The sequence below is a fragment of the Eublepharis macularius genome, chromosome 8 (assembly GCF_028583425.1).
Source record: "Eublepharis macularius isolate TG4126 chromosome 8, MPM_Emac_v1.0, whole genome shotgun sequence".
NCBI lineage: Eukaryota > Metazoa > Chordata > Lepidosauria > Squamata > Eublepharidae > Eublepharis > Eublepharis macularius.
Window position 1 is genome coordinate 104,077,376 of NC_072797.1, and position 18,542 is coordinate 104,095,917.

Consider the following 18,542-nt stretch of genomic DNA (forward strand, 5'->3'; position numbering starts at 1 on the left):
CGCAACAAGCCATGTGCTTGGACAATGAGGATAGGGATTTATGATATAGCCATATTCATTAACTTCCCTATTAGCGTGAGGGTATGGCTTGGCTGCTAACACTATCACTAGGCAATGGCATGGTGGGAGATGGGGAGTAGAGCGCATTCCACACCATTGTAAGAAGGAACTATGTAATGTTAGTGCTTATCTTTGATTCCTCCCTGCAATGGTTTGATTTGTTTGATAACCTTTTTACACTTTAAGTCCTTTTGTTAAACATTGTATCTTTGGCTTTGAACCTTAAAATTAAACTCCTCCTTACTTTACCTTAAACTTATACCTCAGGAGGGCTCTCGTCCTAAAAAATACTCCTTATATTTCTACTCCTTACATTTCTACTTTAGTGTTCTCTAATTTAACCTTATATTTCTACTCCTTATATTTCTACTTTAGTGTTCTCTAATTTAACCAAACTGTTACCTCAAGAATACCGTCCCTTTTGTATTTGTGTGACTTTTAAATTGCTGCCTCCCTGACTCCCACCAAAAGTTTTGCTGCAAGCCCACAAACTTAGATTCACTCAGGCCTTTCCACACAGCTTGTCTGGTTTAGTTAGATCTGCGAACTTTCTCTCTCAGGCATGCACGAAGTTTGCATAAATTAGATAAGATAATTTTTCTCTTAGATATACATAGACTGCCTGAGGAGCATACACAATTTGCCTATCTTAGACAGAATTTCTCTAAATACTACACCAATACACTCTCTCAGAAACATACAGTTTCATTGAACTTGGCAGAAGCAATTGCTCTTAGAAACAAACAAACACTCTCAGGTGACACACAGCTTGTCTGATTTTACCAGAAACACACAAACAGTTTAAGCTACACACAGGTTGCCTGACTGAACTAGAATAAAACCCCATTCAGGCTTCCCCAGATTACCTGATTTGTCCAGAATGAATATTTTCTCTCAGGCTAGTAATTTTAAAAAGCTGCAATTCACTCCACCCCTAGAGCACAGCTACTGTGCAATCAGACTACACTCCATTCATCCTTCCAGCCCCCTTCCTTTTTTTCTCAGAGGCCTGCATTTTAACTACCAGCAGCAACAAAAACCCACATTAGCAAGCATAAATAAAATCTAAACTATTTAAATGCAAAACATTATAAACTAGAATAAAAGCTGTTGTTGCTACATACAAGGTTCTGCAAACTTGTTTTACAGAGACCTAGGTGAAGGGGTTTTATTTTAGAGTATTCTGCATGCCAATTCAACTCCCTCTTCAGTATGATTCCCAGGTGCCCACCAGTGGCAGTTAAACTCCCAGAGATTTGCCCCCTTGTCCACCAATCGGCCAGCGATTGGTGGGAGGGAGCAAGCTCCTGGAGATTGCCCGCTACTGCCAGGCCCCTCAGGAGCATACACCATGCATGCTCCCAACTGGTGCAGTGACATCACTTCCAGAAGTGATGTCATCACACCTCCCACGTGACCATTCGCACACTTTGTTTGGGGCCAGTTTGGGCCCCAAATGGGCTGAATCGGCCCCATGCAGAGCATGGGAGCACTTGCACAGCCGGCATGGTGACATCACATACAAAAGAGGACCTCATACGGTGCACAAGGTAAATGCCAGGGACTCCACCCTCCCAACAAGAGGTGAGGGGTACCTGACAACCCTACTCTTCAGCCAATAACCTCACAAAGAAGACACCAAACAATGATCTATAAAGAATGAGTTTTATTGTTTTAGATAAAATCCAGACACTCTTCCAGGCGTATATGTGTAAAGAATAGTTACAACAGAGAACCTTATATACCTTAGCATTGTTTACAGAATAAATGCTATTTTTTTACAGAATAAAAGATCAAAAAGGTTAATACAAACATCCCTTCAGATTGATGCATTTCCCAGAATGCAACAAACTTGAGTAACAGGTGAATCATACAATCATTTCAAAAGCTGGAGCCATATTTTTTGTTATACTTCTGGGAAGAAGCTCGTCCAAGGTTAAATCTTAATTATAATAACCAAAACAAAAGGATTTTTACTTTGCTCAGTGATCCCTCTCACCTACTACAAGGTCAATTACTGGCAAGTTCAAGGGTTACACGTAGGCAGAGTTAGGGAGTGGTCTGAAGGTCACAGGAACAAGGCAATGTTCAATGAAGTGGTCGCAGCAATAGCAGGAATCCAACGTGTTGCTTCCATACACAACAGTTCCCTTTGGCTGGTCTTTATAGCCATGCAGTGTTTGCGGCCAGCTGCTTGGGAGCTATCCTGATACTTCTCATCATCGCTATCCCCAAGCAGCTGGCGTCGGCCCAGGAGGTGAGCACTGTAACGTCTTTCCCACAGCTCCATGTGATGTCATTGTCTGTCACGCTCTCTGGGTGTGGGTGACTCTGGAGGGTTAGAAGCCCCTGGCTGAGCTTCACCTGTGGGGTTGAGACTGGAGAGTGTCAGTTGCTCTGCCTCAGCTGCTGGCTGTGGACTCTGATCAGCCGACAGCTGTTCTTCCTGATTGCTGGATTCTGCAGAGTAAGAGCTGGTTACACGAGGCTCCTCTTCTCTGGAGGAGTCCTCACAAACACTGAGCCACATGACATAGAGGTTGACATAAGTTAGCTATGACTTGACAATGTTCTCCACCACCACTAACTATTACGTTGGTATCTAATCTTAATAATAATAATTAACTTAATAATAATAACATTCCGTAATAATTAACTTAATAATAATAATAACATTCCATTTATACACTGCCTTTCAGGACAACTTAACACCCACTCAGAGCAGTTTACAAAGTATGTTATTATTAGCTCCACAACAATCACCCTGTGAGGTGGGTGGGGCTGAGAGAGCTCTGGAAGAGCTGTGACTGACCCAAGGTTACTCAGCTGCCTTCAAGTGGAGGAGTGGGGAATCAAACCCAGCTCTCCAGATTACAGTCCCACCACTCTTAACTACTACACCAAACTGGCTTAATTAAACAAGAAAAAGTTAAGGTGAGAAATAAGGGTGGGAGATTTTTTTTTGTGCTGTCTGAATCTTAACTTTCAATGTTCTGGTGTTATGGTATATGACTTGTGATTTACGAAAAGGTACAGATAATTGCTGTTCAGAAAGCAAAGCTTTTTGCCAGTTATTTCCCAGCACCCCAACACCACAGAGCTGAATGTAAAGACTCATGGGATCCATTGAAGATTTGGGCTAGCTGGAGCTTAGAAGCCAAATCACTGTATGACCTTTGAAATATAGTTTGGTGCAACTTGACTGCTTTTATTTACCACCCTCTCAGCACACAGTTTCATAAATTCATCAGGTCACTCCTGAATCCTCAGCGCAGCAGCTACTGGAAACAGAGCAATAACTATTGTTTTGTCAAGTTGTATTACATGCCAAACCATAGTTAGCACAAACTATGGGTTACAAGCCTCCTTCCAACTGGAGGTGGGTTCCTGTTCTAGCTTGCTAGCCAACTAAAACCACCAAACCATTGCGAAGCTTTCTTTACTATGGTGGCTAGGTGTAATATCAGAATTGAGACAGGGCATTCATTTTACAATTGGTTGAATAAGTCTGAGATTAATCACCTTTTGGAAATACGATAAAAATGCTTTATGTGTATTCCTTCTTGGAATCTTGGAACTGGAAGATAACTGGTTTGTTATATTGCTAGTTTACAATGTTCAAAATTGAATTGAATTTAAATGATATGTGTTTACAGTGCAACCCTAAACAGAGTTACATATACTTCTAAGCCTATTAACTTGAATGGATTTAGAAAGGTAACTCTGTTTAGGATTGCCCTGTTAATATGTCAGCTTTATCCACTCCATGATTTTGAAACAGACCGCTACAACTGGATTCTCCAGCGCATATCCCATGACTACCAATCCATCCAACAAATTCAGATGAGGAAGACACAGATTTCTTATTTCATCTGAGGTAGATTCTGAGCTTGAAACAAAATGGTGATCTGTAGGTTAGGGAGGAGCACAGTTTAACTTTCTCTCACCCTTCTTAGCACTCTATTTGGGGTTGATTTTATTCTGAAAAAAAATGTCCTATGATTTGGCCATTCAAACAGGTGAAACTGAAACAGCATCTACAAAACCCTCTGTTGTTATGTTACTTATTCTCTCTCACCATCTTGTGGACAGTTCAGGGAAATGCAACTTTCTTCTTCAAACTGGGATCCTGTTAGCTTACTAACCCAGATATTTCTCATTAGTTGACTTTATTACTATTTGTATCATGGTCAGTATACCCAATTCTCAACCTGTTCCCATCTGTGGATGCTTAATCTCCAGATCAGGGCCATGAAAAAAGATATCAGATCTTTCTACAAATCTGGGGAAGACCCAAGTTTGTAGAACAGTTGCCTTTACAAGCACACAGAACTTTACTTCAGATGCAGGAGGCATGCAAGGAACAGGAAGGTGATTGTTGTGGGGACAATAATAACAAACTTTGTAAACCTGAGTGGGCGTTAAGTTGTCCTAAATTGTATGTTAGAATGTTAAAATCCACTCTGACATGGAAGCTCAATGGATGACTCTGGGCCAGTTACACATGCTCGGCCTAACCTTATCCATAACATGCAGGCCAATCTCTTTTAGAACACAGTATTCCCTACTAACATCATGATCATTGTGTCTGGATTCAGTCTTATTTTGCCTTATATTACATTCAACATTGATTTAGCAAAGAAATGGCTGTTTCTGGTTGCCCGGTTATTGAAATAGATAGCTGGTTGTTATCATCATGTTGATGACATCATATTTCAGTGCTCCAGATAACTGTATCATGATCTAACAAATATTAAACAGCATTGCTGAACGTTCAATAATTCCATATGCTAGATCCTATTGAACAAAAATGATTGAAACTACTGAGATTTGTCCCTAAAACGTCAGCTACATGCTTCAGATAATTGAATAAAATGTCATGTTCAACTGCATCAAAGGTTGATGAAAAGTTCAACACAGTTATTAAGGAAGCAATACCCCTGTCCACCTGCAGCTATAGATAATCTGCTAGTGCTATTAAAGTTGTCTCTGTCCCATGAACAGGCCTGAAGCAGACTGAAATGGATGGAGGGAACATATATCCCTCAGAAATGCCTGAAACTGCTGTGACAGTACATGTTCAGTTTTGTCCCGCCACCTCAAAAGTGGTTGGAAACAGGTTGATAATTTGTCTAAGGAGGGGTTTTTCCAAGAGCAGACACTGTTCCTTAACTGCTTGAGGTACATTACAGGACAATATTAAAGAGTAAATGGGGCTTAGAAGGACGTAACACTGTTTAGGATTACCTTGTTACTTTCTGGCAAAGAAGCAATAGTTATTTCACATTCTGGTAGGTTAGTCAGCAATGACAGGCACAGATGTAATTTGCAAGTGGTGGTCTTCACAGCTTCAGCAATGACAAGCACAGATGTAATTTGCAAGTGGTGGTCTTCACAGCTTTAAACAGCCTGTTTCTTAGTCAGGGCGAACATGTCAAATTATCTATGCAACTGTGAAAAATGGTTGCTTCTGACACTGGTAGTAGAGGATCTATGTCTAAATTGGCATTAAATAATAGAGTTCTCTAACAGAAATCTGGCAATCATATTACAGCATTCCATCAATGTTTCCTTTTCCAGAGCACTTGGACTAGCATAAGGCCTTAAACCAACCTGAACATTTCCACTGGATAAGATTCTTCTGATATAATGGTAGAGGAACAGAAAAACATCTTCGTCACCATCACTTATACATCAACAGCTTGCAATTTTTTAAAGCAGATAAATCTGGGGAAAAATAAATAGAAGGGAGGCAGTAGTAAAAAAGGAAATTTTGGAGAGATTAAAATTTAAAGTATGATGTTTGCTAAAATAAGTGTTCTAGAGAAAAATGGAAAATGAAGTAAGTATTATTGTTTTATTTCTAATTTCTGTCTTTTTTCTTTTTTGTATGTTTCTTTCACTATTTCTTTCATTTCTTTGCCCTTTCTATTGGGCTTTTAACTTTATTAATAAAATAAAAAATTTCTACCAAAAAAAAAGCTTGCAAATTGGCTTTGTAGTATGTTTCATTTAGTTTGCCTCCAGTCTTTTGCCATTATTATTCCAACCATCTCAAATTTCCTTCACATCAAGGAGGTGTAGATCACTGTGACGATGGGAGAGGGCACCAGGAAGTGATCCTTTTAATTGCCCCAACAGTCCTTCCTTGCTACTATGAGGAACAGGTTGTGTAACCTCCTAAATCCTTTAGAGCATTCTGCTATTCTATAGGATACAAAAGTCTTCAACAGTGGAAATTTAGGTACATAAATATATAATAAAAGTTCCTGTTCTGAGGTATACGTGCTTTCTGAAACATTCAATCATCAATCAGTTGTCCACTAAATAATCCAGAGAAAACTAATGTTTTTCTAAATAATTGGATTGAGTGTTAATTCCACACCCACTAGTTGTTGAAAGGCATGTAACCCCTTCCCCCACGCTGCAATATATATTTGTTGGGAAAACATAATCCCACCTACATACACTTGGAAACGAACATTTATAGCAGCTGGAAAATCTACATGGAACGTGAGTATGGGAAAGTCACACATCTATGTGACATAATCATACTTATCATTCATATAATGCTTTTTGAGTGTTTATTGTGTCATATACATCATTACAATTGCAACGCCATAAAACAGACAATGATGATGATGATGATGTTACAGACAGGGAACTGTACAAATGACTTGCTTTAAGCAGTCCAAGAATGCATTAGAACTGGGGATGAGGGAGTCCCAGTTTATATTCTCTGTTATTACAGTACACCTGCTTTCACTATTAATGAGCAATACCCTCTCCTCACCTATACCATTTAATGAAGAGCAAGAGTCCAGTAGCACCTATAAGACTAACAAAATTAGTAGTAGGGTATGAGCTTTCATGAGTCACAGCTCACTTCTTCAGATACTCACAAAAGTATTGTGGGATTAGCAGATTTTAGTAGTGACTTTTAGATCACTTATAGAATCATAGACTTGGAAGGGGCCATACAGACCATCTAGCCCAACCCCCTGCCCAGTGCAGGATCAGCCTAAAGCATCTCTGACAAATATTCATCATACTAGCATAGAAAAGGAGACATGAAATATATTATTTGTGCATGTTTTAAAGTAACTATCCTCTGCTTTGACCTTTCTCTCTTGTTTGATAAGGCTAAAATTTGAGGCTGCAGGCTGGAAAGGAGAACTTTTGGCCTCCTTTCTCCTCCTGGTGCCTAGAAAACATGAATAGATGGACATTCCTTAGACACATCTGCAGAAACAGAGATAAGAAAGAGTGAGGGTCTCCCTCCCCCTGGAAGAGGATACATGCAGCGCAACTGATGGGTTATGGAGTCTGAAGGAAATGTGAAATGACCATATAAGGGGAAACTGATAAGAAGGTATGAACAGGGATTGAATTGCAGATGCTGTCGCGAGACAAAGTTTGAGAAATGGACAATAGCCAATCCAAAGGTGTGAAAGAGGTCAGATGCTTTGCCTTGAGAGTGACTTTCATTTCTTCAATGAAATGTAATGTGCCTTTAAAATAGCATGTAATCCTTTGTTCTGGTGGTACACCCAGAGCTCACCTTGTAGCTGTGTACCCTGTATTTGCAAATATACTTTGTCTTCCTTACAACAGTCCTTGTCTGTCTCATCTCTTCTACTAAGCGAATTGGAGGAGCAAGGGGGGAAAGAAGCACTTTTGTGCTACAGTATAGATGAGGAGAGGGTTTTGCTCATCAATATTTTCTGTTGCAGCTCTCCTTCTCTGTAAATGGCAGTTGATGGATTTCTTGTCAATTGCCATGCTTAGAATGATCTGCTCAGTGAAAGAGCATTGCAATGTTTTGCATGTAATGTATTTAATGAGCCAGTTTGGTGTAGTGGTTAAGAGTGCGGGACTCTAATCTAGAGAGCCGGGTTTGATTCCCCACTCCTCCATTTGAAGCCAACTGGGTGACCTTGGGCTAGTCACAGTTCTCTGGAGCTCTCTCAGCCCCACCCACTTCACAGGGTGTTTTGTTGTGGGGATAATAATGGCATACTTTGTCAACTGCTCTGAGTGGGCATTAAGTTGTCCTGAAGGGCGGTATATAAATCGAATGTTGTTGTTATTACTATTATTAATTTGGATTTTATTTCTGCTTGCTAATGTGGGTCTTTTAAAATGATTACTGTGAGTTTAAATACAGGCCTCTGAGAAAAGAAGACGGGGGCAGGGATGGGTAAATTGAGTGCAATCTGATTGGATGGCACAGTACTCTGAGGGGGGGGAGTAAATTGTAGTTTTTATTCAGAGTGCTGAGAGAAAGTGTTAATTCTAGTTGAGTCAGACAAACTGTGTGGAGCCTGAGAGAGTCTATGTGTTTCTGAGAGAGAATTAACCAGCCAGGAGGTTCTGAGAGCCTGAGAGCCTTTCTGTCTAAGTCTGGCAAACTGTGTGTGTGTTCCTGAGTAGTAGTTCTAAAATATATATATATTTTCACAGATCCAGTCACAAAGACTAATTTTCTACACAGATCTTCACTAACAGAATAAACACTCCTCTCATCCACACAGATATAGATTCATTCAGGTTTTTCACACAGCTTACCTGACCTAGATAGAATAACCCCTCCCTAAGATACACAGAACTGACACTGGCTCACACACAGTTTGGCTGACTTGACAGGATTTCTCAGAAATCCATAGAGATTCACTGAACTTGACAGAATTAGCGCCTTTCACATTTGCACACAGTTTGCCTGACTTTGCCAAAAATCCCTGGCTAGTTAGCTCTCAAAACATACAGACACAGACTCTACACAGATTGTCTGACTTGAATGAATAATTTTAGACAGCACTCTGTCTAAAATCTGCAGTTCACTTTGCTTTCTAGGGTACTGCTACCATCCAATCACCCATCCATCCCCTCTCCTTCTTTCCTCAGAGGTCTGCATTTAAACCCACAATAACCAATAGTCAAACCTCTCACATTAATACACACAAATTTACTTATATGTAAAACATTACAACTATGATTGAGCTGTTCAGCTTGCTAACCAAGTATACTGAGAGTATTTCTGCCTTCTTGTTTAAGGATCAGGACATGGAAATAGCTTATGTAAAGTTAAATAAAGTGCTGTGAATCAAATCCTTCATTAGTTTTCCTGGAATATTTCTACTAAATCCTAAATTAAGTCAAAGATGATAGCAATCTTCCATTAGCTTCAGCTGAGAATTAGTATTACATCTGTATCAAGTTTTGGTAGAAACGCTCATTTAAAATCAATGGAGCATTTCTAAGGCATGCAACTTGTCTATGGATTTGATCAAAATCCTCCTTTGAAAGCAATTAAGCACTTCTACTGAATCTTCAGTTAATCTCATTTCACTTCCACAGTACTTGGTGGTGATGGTTGTTTTCTACCTCAGAGTCTTGCAGCCCATTTCCTTATTTTTCAAGCATAAAACATTCTGTAAAATAATGTTTTCTTTTGAAATATTCAGATTTTTAAAACAGAAAATTATTGTTTCTTACAGTGCGATTCTAAACAGAGTTATGCCTTCAGAAGGGCTTAGAAGGGTGTAACTCTGCTTAGGAGTACACTGCAAATGACCTAAGTGGCTCTGACCCATATGCTGTATGTTCTTTGTTGATCATATAAGCATACATAAAACACATATAAATGCTTTCCCTCATCCCATTAAGCCACACATGATATGTGATATGGCATACGTGCTAAACAGAGTGAGGTTTCTTTTTCACCTTTACTATTGATAAGGCATGGCCACCTGGTGGCGCTCCTATACATTCAGCAACTTCATAACAGGCAGCAATTCAACCAGCAATGCCTACATTGGCTAAGAAAGCAAAAGATTGGTGCAGTCAGCATTCCATCCCTTCCGCTTTACTCACCTTACCACAGAAGCTAAAAGAGCCCCTGGACAGAACTAGCAGCAGACTCCTCTCAAAAGCTTTGGAGAATCAAAGCAGAGCTGCTCTTGCTGTGGCAACCAGGTCCCTTCTATAACCACACAGCTTCCCTAGGAAAAGATGTATAAATATATCACGTTGTTGTTGTTGTTATGAAAACATGTTCAGGGCTAGCAAAGTGAGACTAGATTCACAGGGTATCAAGAAAGAAGATGAAATAAAAAAATGTATCTATTTTTCTTTCTTCTGATTTGTCATTAGTCTGACTCTCTATCCCTAAGCCTACCACTTATATTTAATAAGGCCTGCATCCAGGTTTAGAGTTCCCAAGGAGCATTTTCATTAAATTAATACATTTTATTTCTACTTTCCTTATAACTGCATACTAAATCCAGAATCCACTGAAAGTTAATCAAATGAACTTTAAGCATGATATAAAAACCACACATAGAAAAGTGCCTACATTTTTTTTCTTTTGTTATTAGTCTAAATGTAGAAATTAGTGATATCTAGAAACGGCACTTTTTATGAATTAGGAAATTTTTAAAAGACATAAAAGCAAAACAGGGCCAAATTAATTTCCCCCTATTTAAATAATTAGGTCATTTGACTCTGTTTCAAGTTTTATGAATGTACATTCAATGTAACTTTTATTTAAGGCAGCCTGCTCAGTTGCACTTCATTATGGCCCTGTTTCATTTTAGGAAAGTATCCTGTTAGTCTGTCAAAGCAAAACACCAGAGCTCCAGTTCTTGGGCAGCCCAATCCTGAGGACTGCTTTGGCTGCGGCAGCCAGCTACCACCATAATACTAGCAACACTGGTCTGATCCCTATAGACATTTTGTAGGGGGAAAAATAACACATGCCTCTCTGCAAGGTGAAAAGTGCATAGCAAGAGTGCAAGAATCCATTGCAACTCCAGCAACACTCACCAATCTGGCAGTGGCACCTGATGACATCCCTCTGAGTGGCACACAGAGCTGCAGCCCACCACTGCTGCTGATGTGGCCATTGCCCCTCAACACCACTCCCCCCTCATGGAGTGCCAGGGAGGGACAACCAGAGACAGTGCGACCCCAAATGAGGTATGTAGCCTGAGTGCCCCCCTATAAACCACAGAGGAAGCAAAAGTGCCAGATTCGAAGCCACAGCCATGACACCCAAGACAAGCATCTTAACCAGTGGACCAAGAAGGCTGGTTAAGAGAAGGCAAAGAAGGCATATACCATCAGGCAGCCATGATGCCACCACCTGCCATATGGGGCTGAGCACAGAACATTTCAGAGAGGCATGACTTAGTAGAAAGGCACTGGGACAGCATGCCAAATGCTCCTGGTTGGGTTCCCACATCGGGAAGAGGCCAGAAGCAGGCAAACTTTTCAGAGCTGATTTTTTTGTACCTGTAAACTGCAGGAGAAGAAACATGATGGCCCAGATGATGGGTGGCCCTAAATATACATCATTTTGGCTGAGACTTACCTTTGCAATCCTTCCGTTCCACATCCTTGTGTCTCATTCACTTTGAGATCATGTGCACCTGCACTGCTAAACTGCATGGTGTATCACATGATAGACACCCCAAGACCTGCCCACCTGCCAGAGCAGACTGATCTCCTCTCAGACTGCCCACCAGTCCACCCGCCATGCAACCAGAACACAGCAGAATGCATGAGTGGGAAGGGAGTAGGGACGGGTGTCCAAGTCTGTTTGTTGCAGCTATCTAAAGAGGTGAGCTGCAATGCATGAAAGCTCATATGAAGTGCATGTAACCAGTCTTTAAGATGCCACTGGACTTGTGTTGTATTTCACAGCTGAACAAAAAAGAGATCCAATGGCACCGTGAAGACTGGCAACATTGATCCCAGCATGAGCTTTCCTGCACAGCCTGCCCTGTTAGATGTGTGAGGGGGGTGTCATTCTGGGAAGCCCTATGGAGAAATTACAGAAGGGGGGAGGAGGAGGGGCAGTGAATGGTGTGGTGTGCAGGGTCAGAAGGGAGCAGGAAGCAAGTCTCATCCATTCAGTGACACATAGAGTTATAGATCACTCCAGACTAGAGATGGGCACGATCCGCATTATGATCGAAAAACCCCCACGATAATGGTGATCGCGCGATCAGGACCAGGCGGATCGTGCTCAGGCACGGCCAACGATCCAGCGGTCGGGAGGGGGGCTGGATCAGGGCGATCGTGCTCAGATCAGGAAACCAGACACTCAGGCGCCAGCAATGTATTCCCCTGGCAACGGAGCCAGGTGAATGCCTGAGCTGTGTTTGCCCTCCTTCTATCGCCCTGGATCCTTGATCGCAGGGCTTCCTTCCAACCACGGAGCAGCAAAACAGTCACCAGCTGGGAGAAGACACCCAAGGGAGGGAGGGGGAAGGGGGTATTCTGTAGCCATGGGCACTCCAATCTCATCCCTGCAAACCCTGAGAGGCAGCTCTGACGGCCAAACACAGACAGCCAAACACAAACACAGATGCCGCCGGCATCAGCCGCCGTTCCTGTATCGCTGGGAACAGCGGGGCGCCCCTCCACTTTTGCCTCCACGATCCACTGATTGGAAACGGGAGATGATCGGTGGGGATCGTTAATTCGGGATCGTTGCTGGCGCCGATCCACGACCAGCATGATCGGTATTTTTTTTTTCATGCCCACCTCTACTCCAGACTTTATTGAACAGCAGCAGGGTCCCTGTGCCTTTGCAAGCTGCTCCAGCTTGTATTTGTATTGTATTGTATTTGTAGCCCCTTCAAGTTTAGTACCAACTGCCTCCTTCTTGAAGATGGGGACAACATTTTCCTGCCTCCACCTCACCTATCCTCTTAAGAATTCTCAATGATGATAGAGGCTCTGCAAGTTCCTTTAGTACTCTAGGATGCAATTTATCTGGCCCTGACTTGATTTTATTTAAAGAAACTAGATGTTTACATACCACCTCATGTTTATGCTATACTGTAACTCCATTCCTTCTGTATGTGTTTGTTCTCTTCTTGCCAGGTTGCGCAATTTCCCTTGGAAGAGAAGACCAAGTAGGAATTGAGCAGTTCTGCTTTTTCTTTACCACCTGTTAAAACTTCACTTTCTTCTCCCCTCAATAGGCCCATCATTTCCTTATTCTTTCTCTTCCTACAAACATAATCAAAGAACCCCTTTTTAATTGTGTTTAGCATCTCTTGCTAGCCTAAGCCTACATTAACTGATAGCCTTTCTAACACTCTCTCTACAAGCACTGGCAATTTCTTTATATTCATCCTTAGTTATACAGCCTTCCTTTCATTTCATAAATGTGCCCTTTTAAATTTTCAGATCTGTAAAAAGCTGTTTATGGAGCCACCCTAGCTTCTTTGGGTTCCTCCCATTTTTCCTTCTCATTGGGATAATTTGTGATTGTCCCTTCAATATTTAAATTTTAAGAAACCCACCCATCTTGAACTCATTTGCCCTTGAGTATTTCTGACCATGGGATTCTACCCAACATAACTTTGAGCTTGTTAAAATTAGCTTTTCCAAAATCTAACGTATATGTTTGACTATGTTCAACTTTTCCCTTACCTAAAATCTTAAGCTCCAAAATTACATGGTCACCCAGGGTGCTCATTACTTTCACCTCATCAACCAGTTCTTTCCTGCTAGTGCGAATCAAGTCCAAGATAGGAGATTCCTTGTTTCCTTCTCCACTTTCTGGAAGATGAAGTGGTCAACATGACTAGCCAGTAATTTATTTCCAGTATTTGTCTCCCTTCTTCCTAAACTATGGCCCAGGATATATACAACAATGATGAACACAGTGGTTGTGTGATCACTGCAACCCAGTATAGTCTGTGTTTTCCACACATGGAGGAGGCTCTATTTGTCAGAATACCCCCCCCCCAATATGCACACCATAGCCATACAATCAATAGTTACCCACCTACTGCATGGACATGCGCATCAACCGTAGCTACTCTATTTGCTTTTGTTGCTGCAAAACACTGGGTGCCATGGTTGTTTGGCCACCACTTCCACAGAACACGATGGGGCAGCTGCCAGTCTGCCCTTGAACATCAGTTATGCCCCATCCCACACATGGGAGGAGGGAACATCCTGGCAATGGACTGTGCCAGCAGGCCAGTACGGGGCTGCCAGCATTCCTACCACCCCACCCTGGCATCAAATCCTGCACTTTTAGGTCCATGTTTTGGGGAGTATGCCCCACTGTATCACACAGGGCATACTGCTAGTGGAGTGACCTTGGGTTGCCTCTATACACACACATCACTAGCCTTGGCTGTAGGAACCTGTGAAACGCATGATGCGTGAGAGGGGTACAGGAGAGGGGGAGGCAGGCTCCCGTGCTGAGGTTGCTGGATCCCCATACCTGCTGAGACCCAGTGTGGTGTAGTGATTAAAGTGTCAGACTAGCTTCTGGGAGACTGAATCCTCACTCTGCCCTGGAAGCTTGCTTGGGCCAGTCACACTCTCACAACCTAATCTCTCTCACAGGGTTATTGTGAGGATAAAATGGAGAATGATGCAAGCCACTTTGGGTCCGCATTGGGGTGAAAAGGTGAGGTATAAATAAAAAATAAATAAATAAGGGCATGGCCCCATCTTGAGCAATAGCTATTCAGTTATACTTCTTTGCATGAGGTGTTTTTCAATAACTAATAATTGAGGATTTTCTAGGAAGACAGTGTTGTGATATATGGGTCATCTCAGAGACGTGATTCCTCCAATCTAAAAGGATAACTGAATTTCCCATTGCTACCTCATCCTAACGCAGCAACACAGGTAGCTATGCAGCATGGGGTCTGAAGTCTGCCACTTTATCTCGGGCTCAAGTGCACCTCATCACCTGTTGATGGCATATGATGGGGAATAACACTTCTCTTGAAAGATACCCATATTCCTAACTGCTGGAATCCTAGTGACCGATACTTCCTCAACCATATTGCAGCTTTATTTATGGTCACAAGAAGAGGTGTGGCCATTTCACCCCTCCTATGTTCATGAACTTTGGAGCAAACAGGGATCAAGACTAGCCAGGACTGAAGATGAGTGCTGCCAGGCCAGGGCAAAATAATGCTAGGCCTGTACAATTTTTGACATTTGAATCTGACTACAAGCATTGTATGGCAATCACCAGGAAATGGTAAATCTTCTGCTTTTGTTGCCTGCCTGGAAAGACAAAAGCATGGGGGTTGCTAAGCTTCTGGTGGGCCACTACATGGCTGGTGGGTTACAATCTGTTTGGCAGGTCACAGTTTGGATGTCTGACCAGAGGCTCAGCTTCTATATGTAGTTTCTGAGCAAGGAGAAGTTAATGTATGGGAATTTTTAGCTCTTGCCATTTATATAATCTTTTTTGCTGTAAAAAATAGACCCACTCCCCAACATGCTGCTTTATACCTGAACAGGGCAGGGAAATGAATAAGCAAAGCTTTCACTGTGACATGCAACCCACCCATATGTACTCTTCCCGAGAAGTAAATTCCATTGAATGGGACCGTCTCCCCAAAAAATGAGTATGGGATTACATCTTTAGCCCATGTCTAGGATTAGGCTGAAAGGCAACACTCCTGACATCAGGTATAGCCTTATCCTGAGTGCGTTTATTCGGGAATTAGTGCCACTTTGGCACTTACTTCCAGGTAAATGTGCATCGAACTGCGTCCCTAGCGTATGATTGCAATCACCTGCACGTCTGAGTAAACATGAGAGATTTTACTTCCAAGAAAAGATGCAAGAAAAGAGTCGCACTGCTGCTGGGAGGGGAAGCAGGCTCCACTGAGCCAGCAGGGCTCTGTAAACACAGACTGTAAGATCTGCTTGCTCCTCGGGCCCCTGAACAGATTTGGCCACGCACAGAGACCAGGACCGAAATCCCCGAAGCGTTCCATCCTCCCACGAACCCCCTTCCAAGAAGTGGCGCCTGCGGCGGCGCAAGAGGGCGTGGCCAGGCGTTGAGAGGAACGAATGGGCGCCGAGCCGCGTCAAACCCCGCCTCCGTCTCTCGGCTCGCCGTTGTCTCTTTAAGGTCGGGGCGGGGGCGCGTGTGGTGGTCCATGTTTGTCTCGCGAGATCAGCATTGGCGCCGTGACCTCCATGTGAGAGCGGCGGCGCCTGGTAAACAGTCCTGGGGGTTAGGACATGGCTCCCATAGGCGCCCGTTAGCTTCGCCCAGCCCGAGCTCCGGCGCCCAGCTCTGACAGGGGCTCACGGCAATTCGGAGCCGTTTGCTGCAGGCGCGTTGAGGAAGAGAAAGGGCAGGACGGGAAGGACCGGGGTTTGCTGGCGCGGCACCGGGGCAGGCCGGCGAAGGCGGGCGGTTCAGGATCCTCGCGGGGGCCCCTGGGCTGAAGTGGGGGCTCTCGTGCTGCCTCTTCCCGTCGCCCGCTTCCCTCCGCCTCGCTGACTCTCAAAACAAAGAGGCGTGCGGAGGCTTTTCCTTCTCTGGGGCCCGGGCGCCTTTTCCCATCCCGAGCGGGAGCGCGCCATGTGGATCCAGGTCCGCACCATCGACGGTGCCCAGACGCAGACCATCGACGACCTCAGCCGCCTCACCAAGATCGAGAGTCTCCGCAAGAAGATCCAGGAGAGCTTCCGCGTGAGCCCCGACCGGCAGCGCCTCTTCTACCGGGGCAAGCAGGTGAGGCGGTGGCGCCCCCTTCTCCCCCCCCCCCCCGGTGGCCTCAGGCGCTGCCGCGCGTCTCCCCCTCCCCTCCCGGCTTTTGTTTACCTCCCGCCTCACCTGAGGGGGGAGGTCGCAGTCCCGGAAAGCGAAAGGACCGGGGAGGGGAGTCACCCGCGTCGTAGCTCCCCCCCGCCCCATGCCAGGGTTGTACGTGGTTTTCTGCCTCTGCTCCGGGGACTTCCTTCACGGTGTGGCCGGACGCCACAGCTTGCCTTGAAACCCTGGGGGAGGGGGCAGAGCAGGTTCCGCGGGCTGCCTCTCTTGCGCCTCGCGCCACTTCCGGCGGTTCAACGGTTTCCAGAAAGTGTTGATGCTCTCCGCCTCCCGCCCGAGGAAAGTTCTCTTTAGGGTGGTCTTCCTGGTAAAGGCTGGTAGTGCCTTGCCTAGTAACGCGTCACAAGCGAAATCTTTGCTTTGTATTGCCTGGCTGCGATCTCAGATAACTTTGTCTGCCAATCCATCACTCTGTATTCTCCCCTAGCGGGGCGAACGTATTCAAGCCCTTCTTTGCTACCTATGCACACTTGTGGCTCTTAGATCAAGATAGAGTTCGGTGCATTATTATATGTTGTGGCTGCTTGGCATTACAGCTGTGAGAAATGCAAAAATGGGTGTAGGTACCATGTGGACGTGCATGGGGTGCACCTGCTATTCTGCCATCTTTACCAAACCGACAGACTGGTAGATGATGTTCAGGGTACCTGAACTACATAAAAGAATCACTCTTGTATCATTTAGTGTTTTTTTTTTCTCTTCATAGCCACATGCTGTGCCTACACATAGCCTTTTGTGTGTTGCATTTTTGCCACATGGTGAGTCACTGTGCTTTTTCAGCCACATAGAGCTTCCATCATTGAGATGTATTTTGAGTATTGTCCACTAAGACTGCATATGTAGTCACTGGAATCTGGTATGTCACAAGCAGTACAAAATGGGCAGACTATACCCTTAAGGCCCAAGAAATTCTGGCTGAATTACTTGCGTGAAGGTCTGAGGATGAGACCAGGCATACAAATTGTGCTTCATGAGATACAGAGGAAGGGTAAAAATGTATGATTTCTCTCTCCCCCCCACCCTGTAAATATGAAATTGAGAACAGTAATCCTTTGTATCTCACATTTCAGTGGTAGAAAGAATTGAGGGTGTGGTAGAATGCTGTTGATGCTTGAGCAAGACAGGAAATACCTCAGGAGGTTGGTCACTCAAGAGTATCTTCTGTTCTGCCCCTATTGTCACAGCCATAAGGTTTTTTTTTTTAAAGGATTCTTGATATGCTCATTTAGTGTATCAGAACCAGCAGCCGTGCAGATAGGATCTATGGGATATGGTGTACTAGGGCATTGGCGTGAGGGTGGTATTTATTCATTTATCTTTATTCTTCCATTCCTCCAAGGAGCTCAGACATATATCAGGGAATAGTGTGCATCAGCCTCTCCTTTCCATTTTATCCTCACAAACGTGTGAGGTGAGTTAAGCTGAAAGATTTTGGTCCAAGGTCCGTGAGCAAGCTTCATAGGATACTGGGAATTTGAACATGAGTTTCTCAGATCTGAGTCCAGCATTGCTGGTGTGCAAAATATGTATGTAATGTTACAAACTAGTGAACTTTGTAAACTTTGAAGCTTCCTGGTAGCCAATAAAATATGTAAAGGTGCAGCAGTGCAAGCAAGTGGCAGGAGCTGCTATTTTGCTGATGGAATTGCAATATCTTTACTCCAGTTTTTGTGTGTTTCTGTCTTGCATGACTTAAAAGAGTCCAGAATTGAAGTACGAGACTTGTGTGCATTCATATTAGGAAAATATAGTAAAATACCCTGCCACAATTACTTGTATTCAATCATGTATAGTAGCAACTTGTGACATATTGGACCAGGGTGGAATGACAAATGCATTGTAAAATCATTGTAACTTTAAA

At 43.5% G+C, this 18,542-nt stretch overlaps 1 protein-coding gene and 1 long non-coding RNA gene across 3 annotated transcripts in view; one reads left to right on the plus strand and one right to left on the minus strand.

The window, feature by feature from the left end:
* Positions 1-1,753: 1,753 nt before the first annotated feature.
* On the minus strand, positions 1,754-16,834 carry LOC129334413 (uncharacterized). Its single transcript, XR_008597514.1, has 4 exons — positions 16,685-16,834; positions 9,934-10,061; positions 5,674-5,787; positions 1,754-2,520 (listed from the first exon to the last, which is right to left on the minus strand). It is a non-coding gene; the product is annotated as an uncharacterized LOC129334413 (long non-coding RNA).
* Positions 16,027-18,542, plus strand: part of UHRF2 (ubiquitin like with PHD and ring finger domains 2) — a 122,498-nt gene continuing 119,982 nt past the window's right edge. Inside the window, exon 1 of one of the 2 annotated variants that reach the window (XM_054986518.1) lies at positions 16,027-16,582. In XM_054986518.1, coding sequence (XP_054842493.1) covers positions 16,430-16,582 — 153 coding nt within the window. In that variant the 5' untranslated portion in view covers positions 16,027-16,429. The remainder of the gene's footprint in view (positions 16,583-18,542) is intronic. The other variant, XM_054986517.1, reaches the window with a different exon arrangement.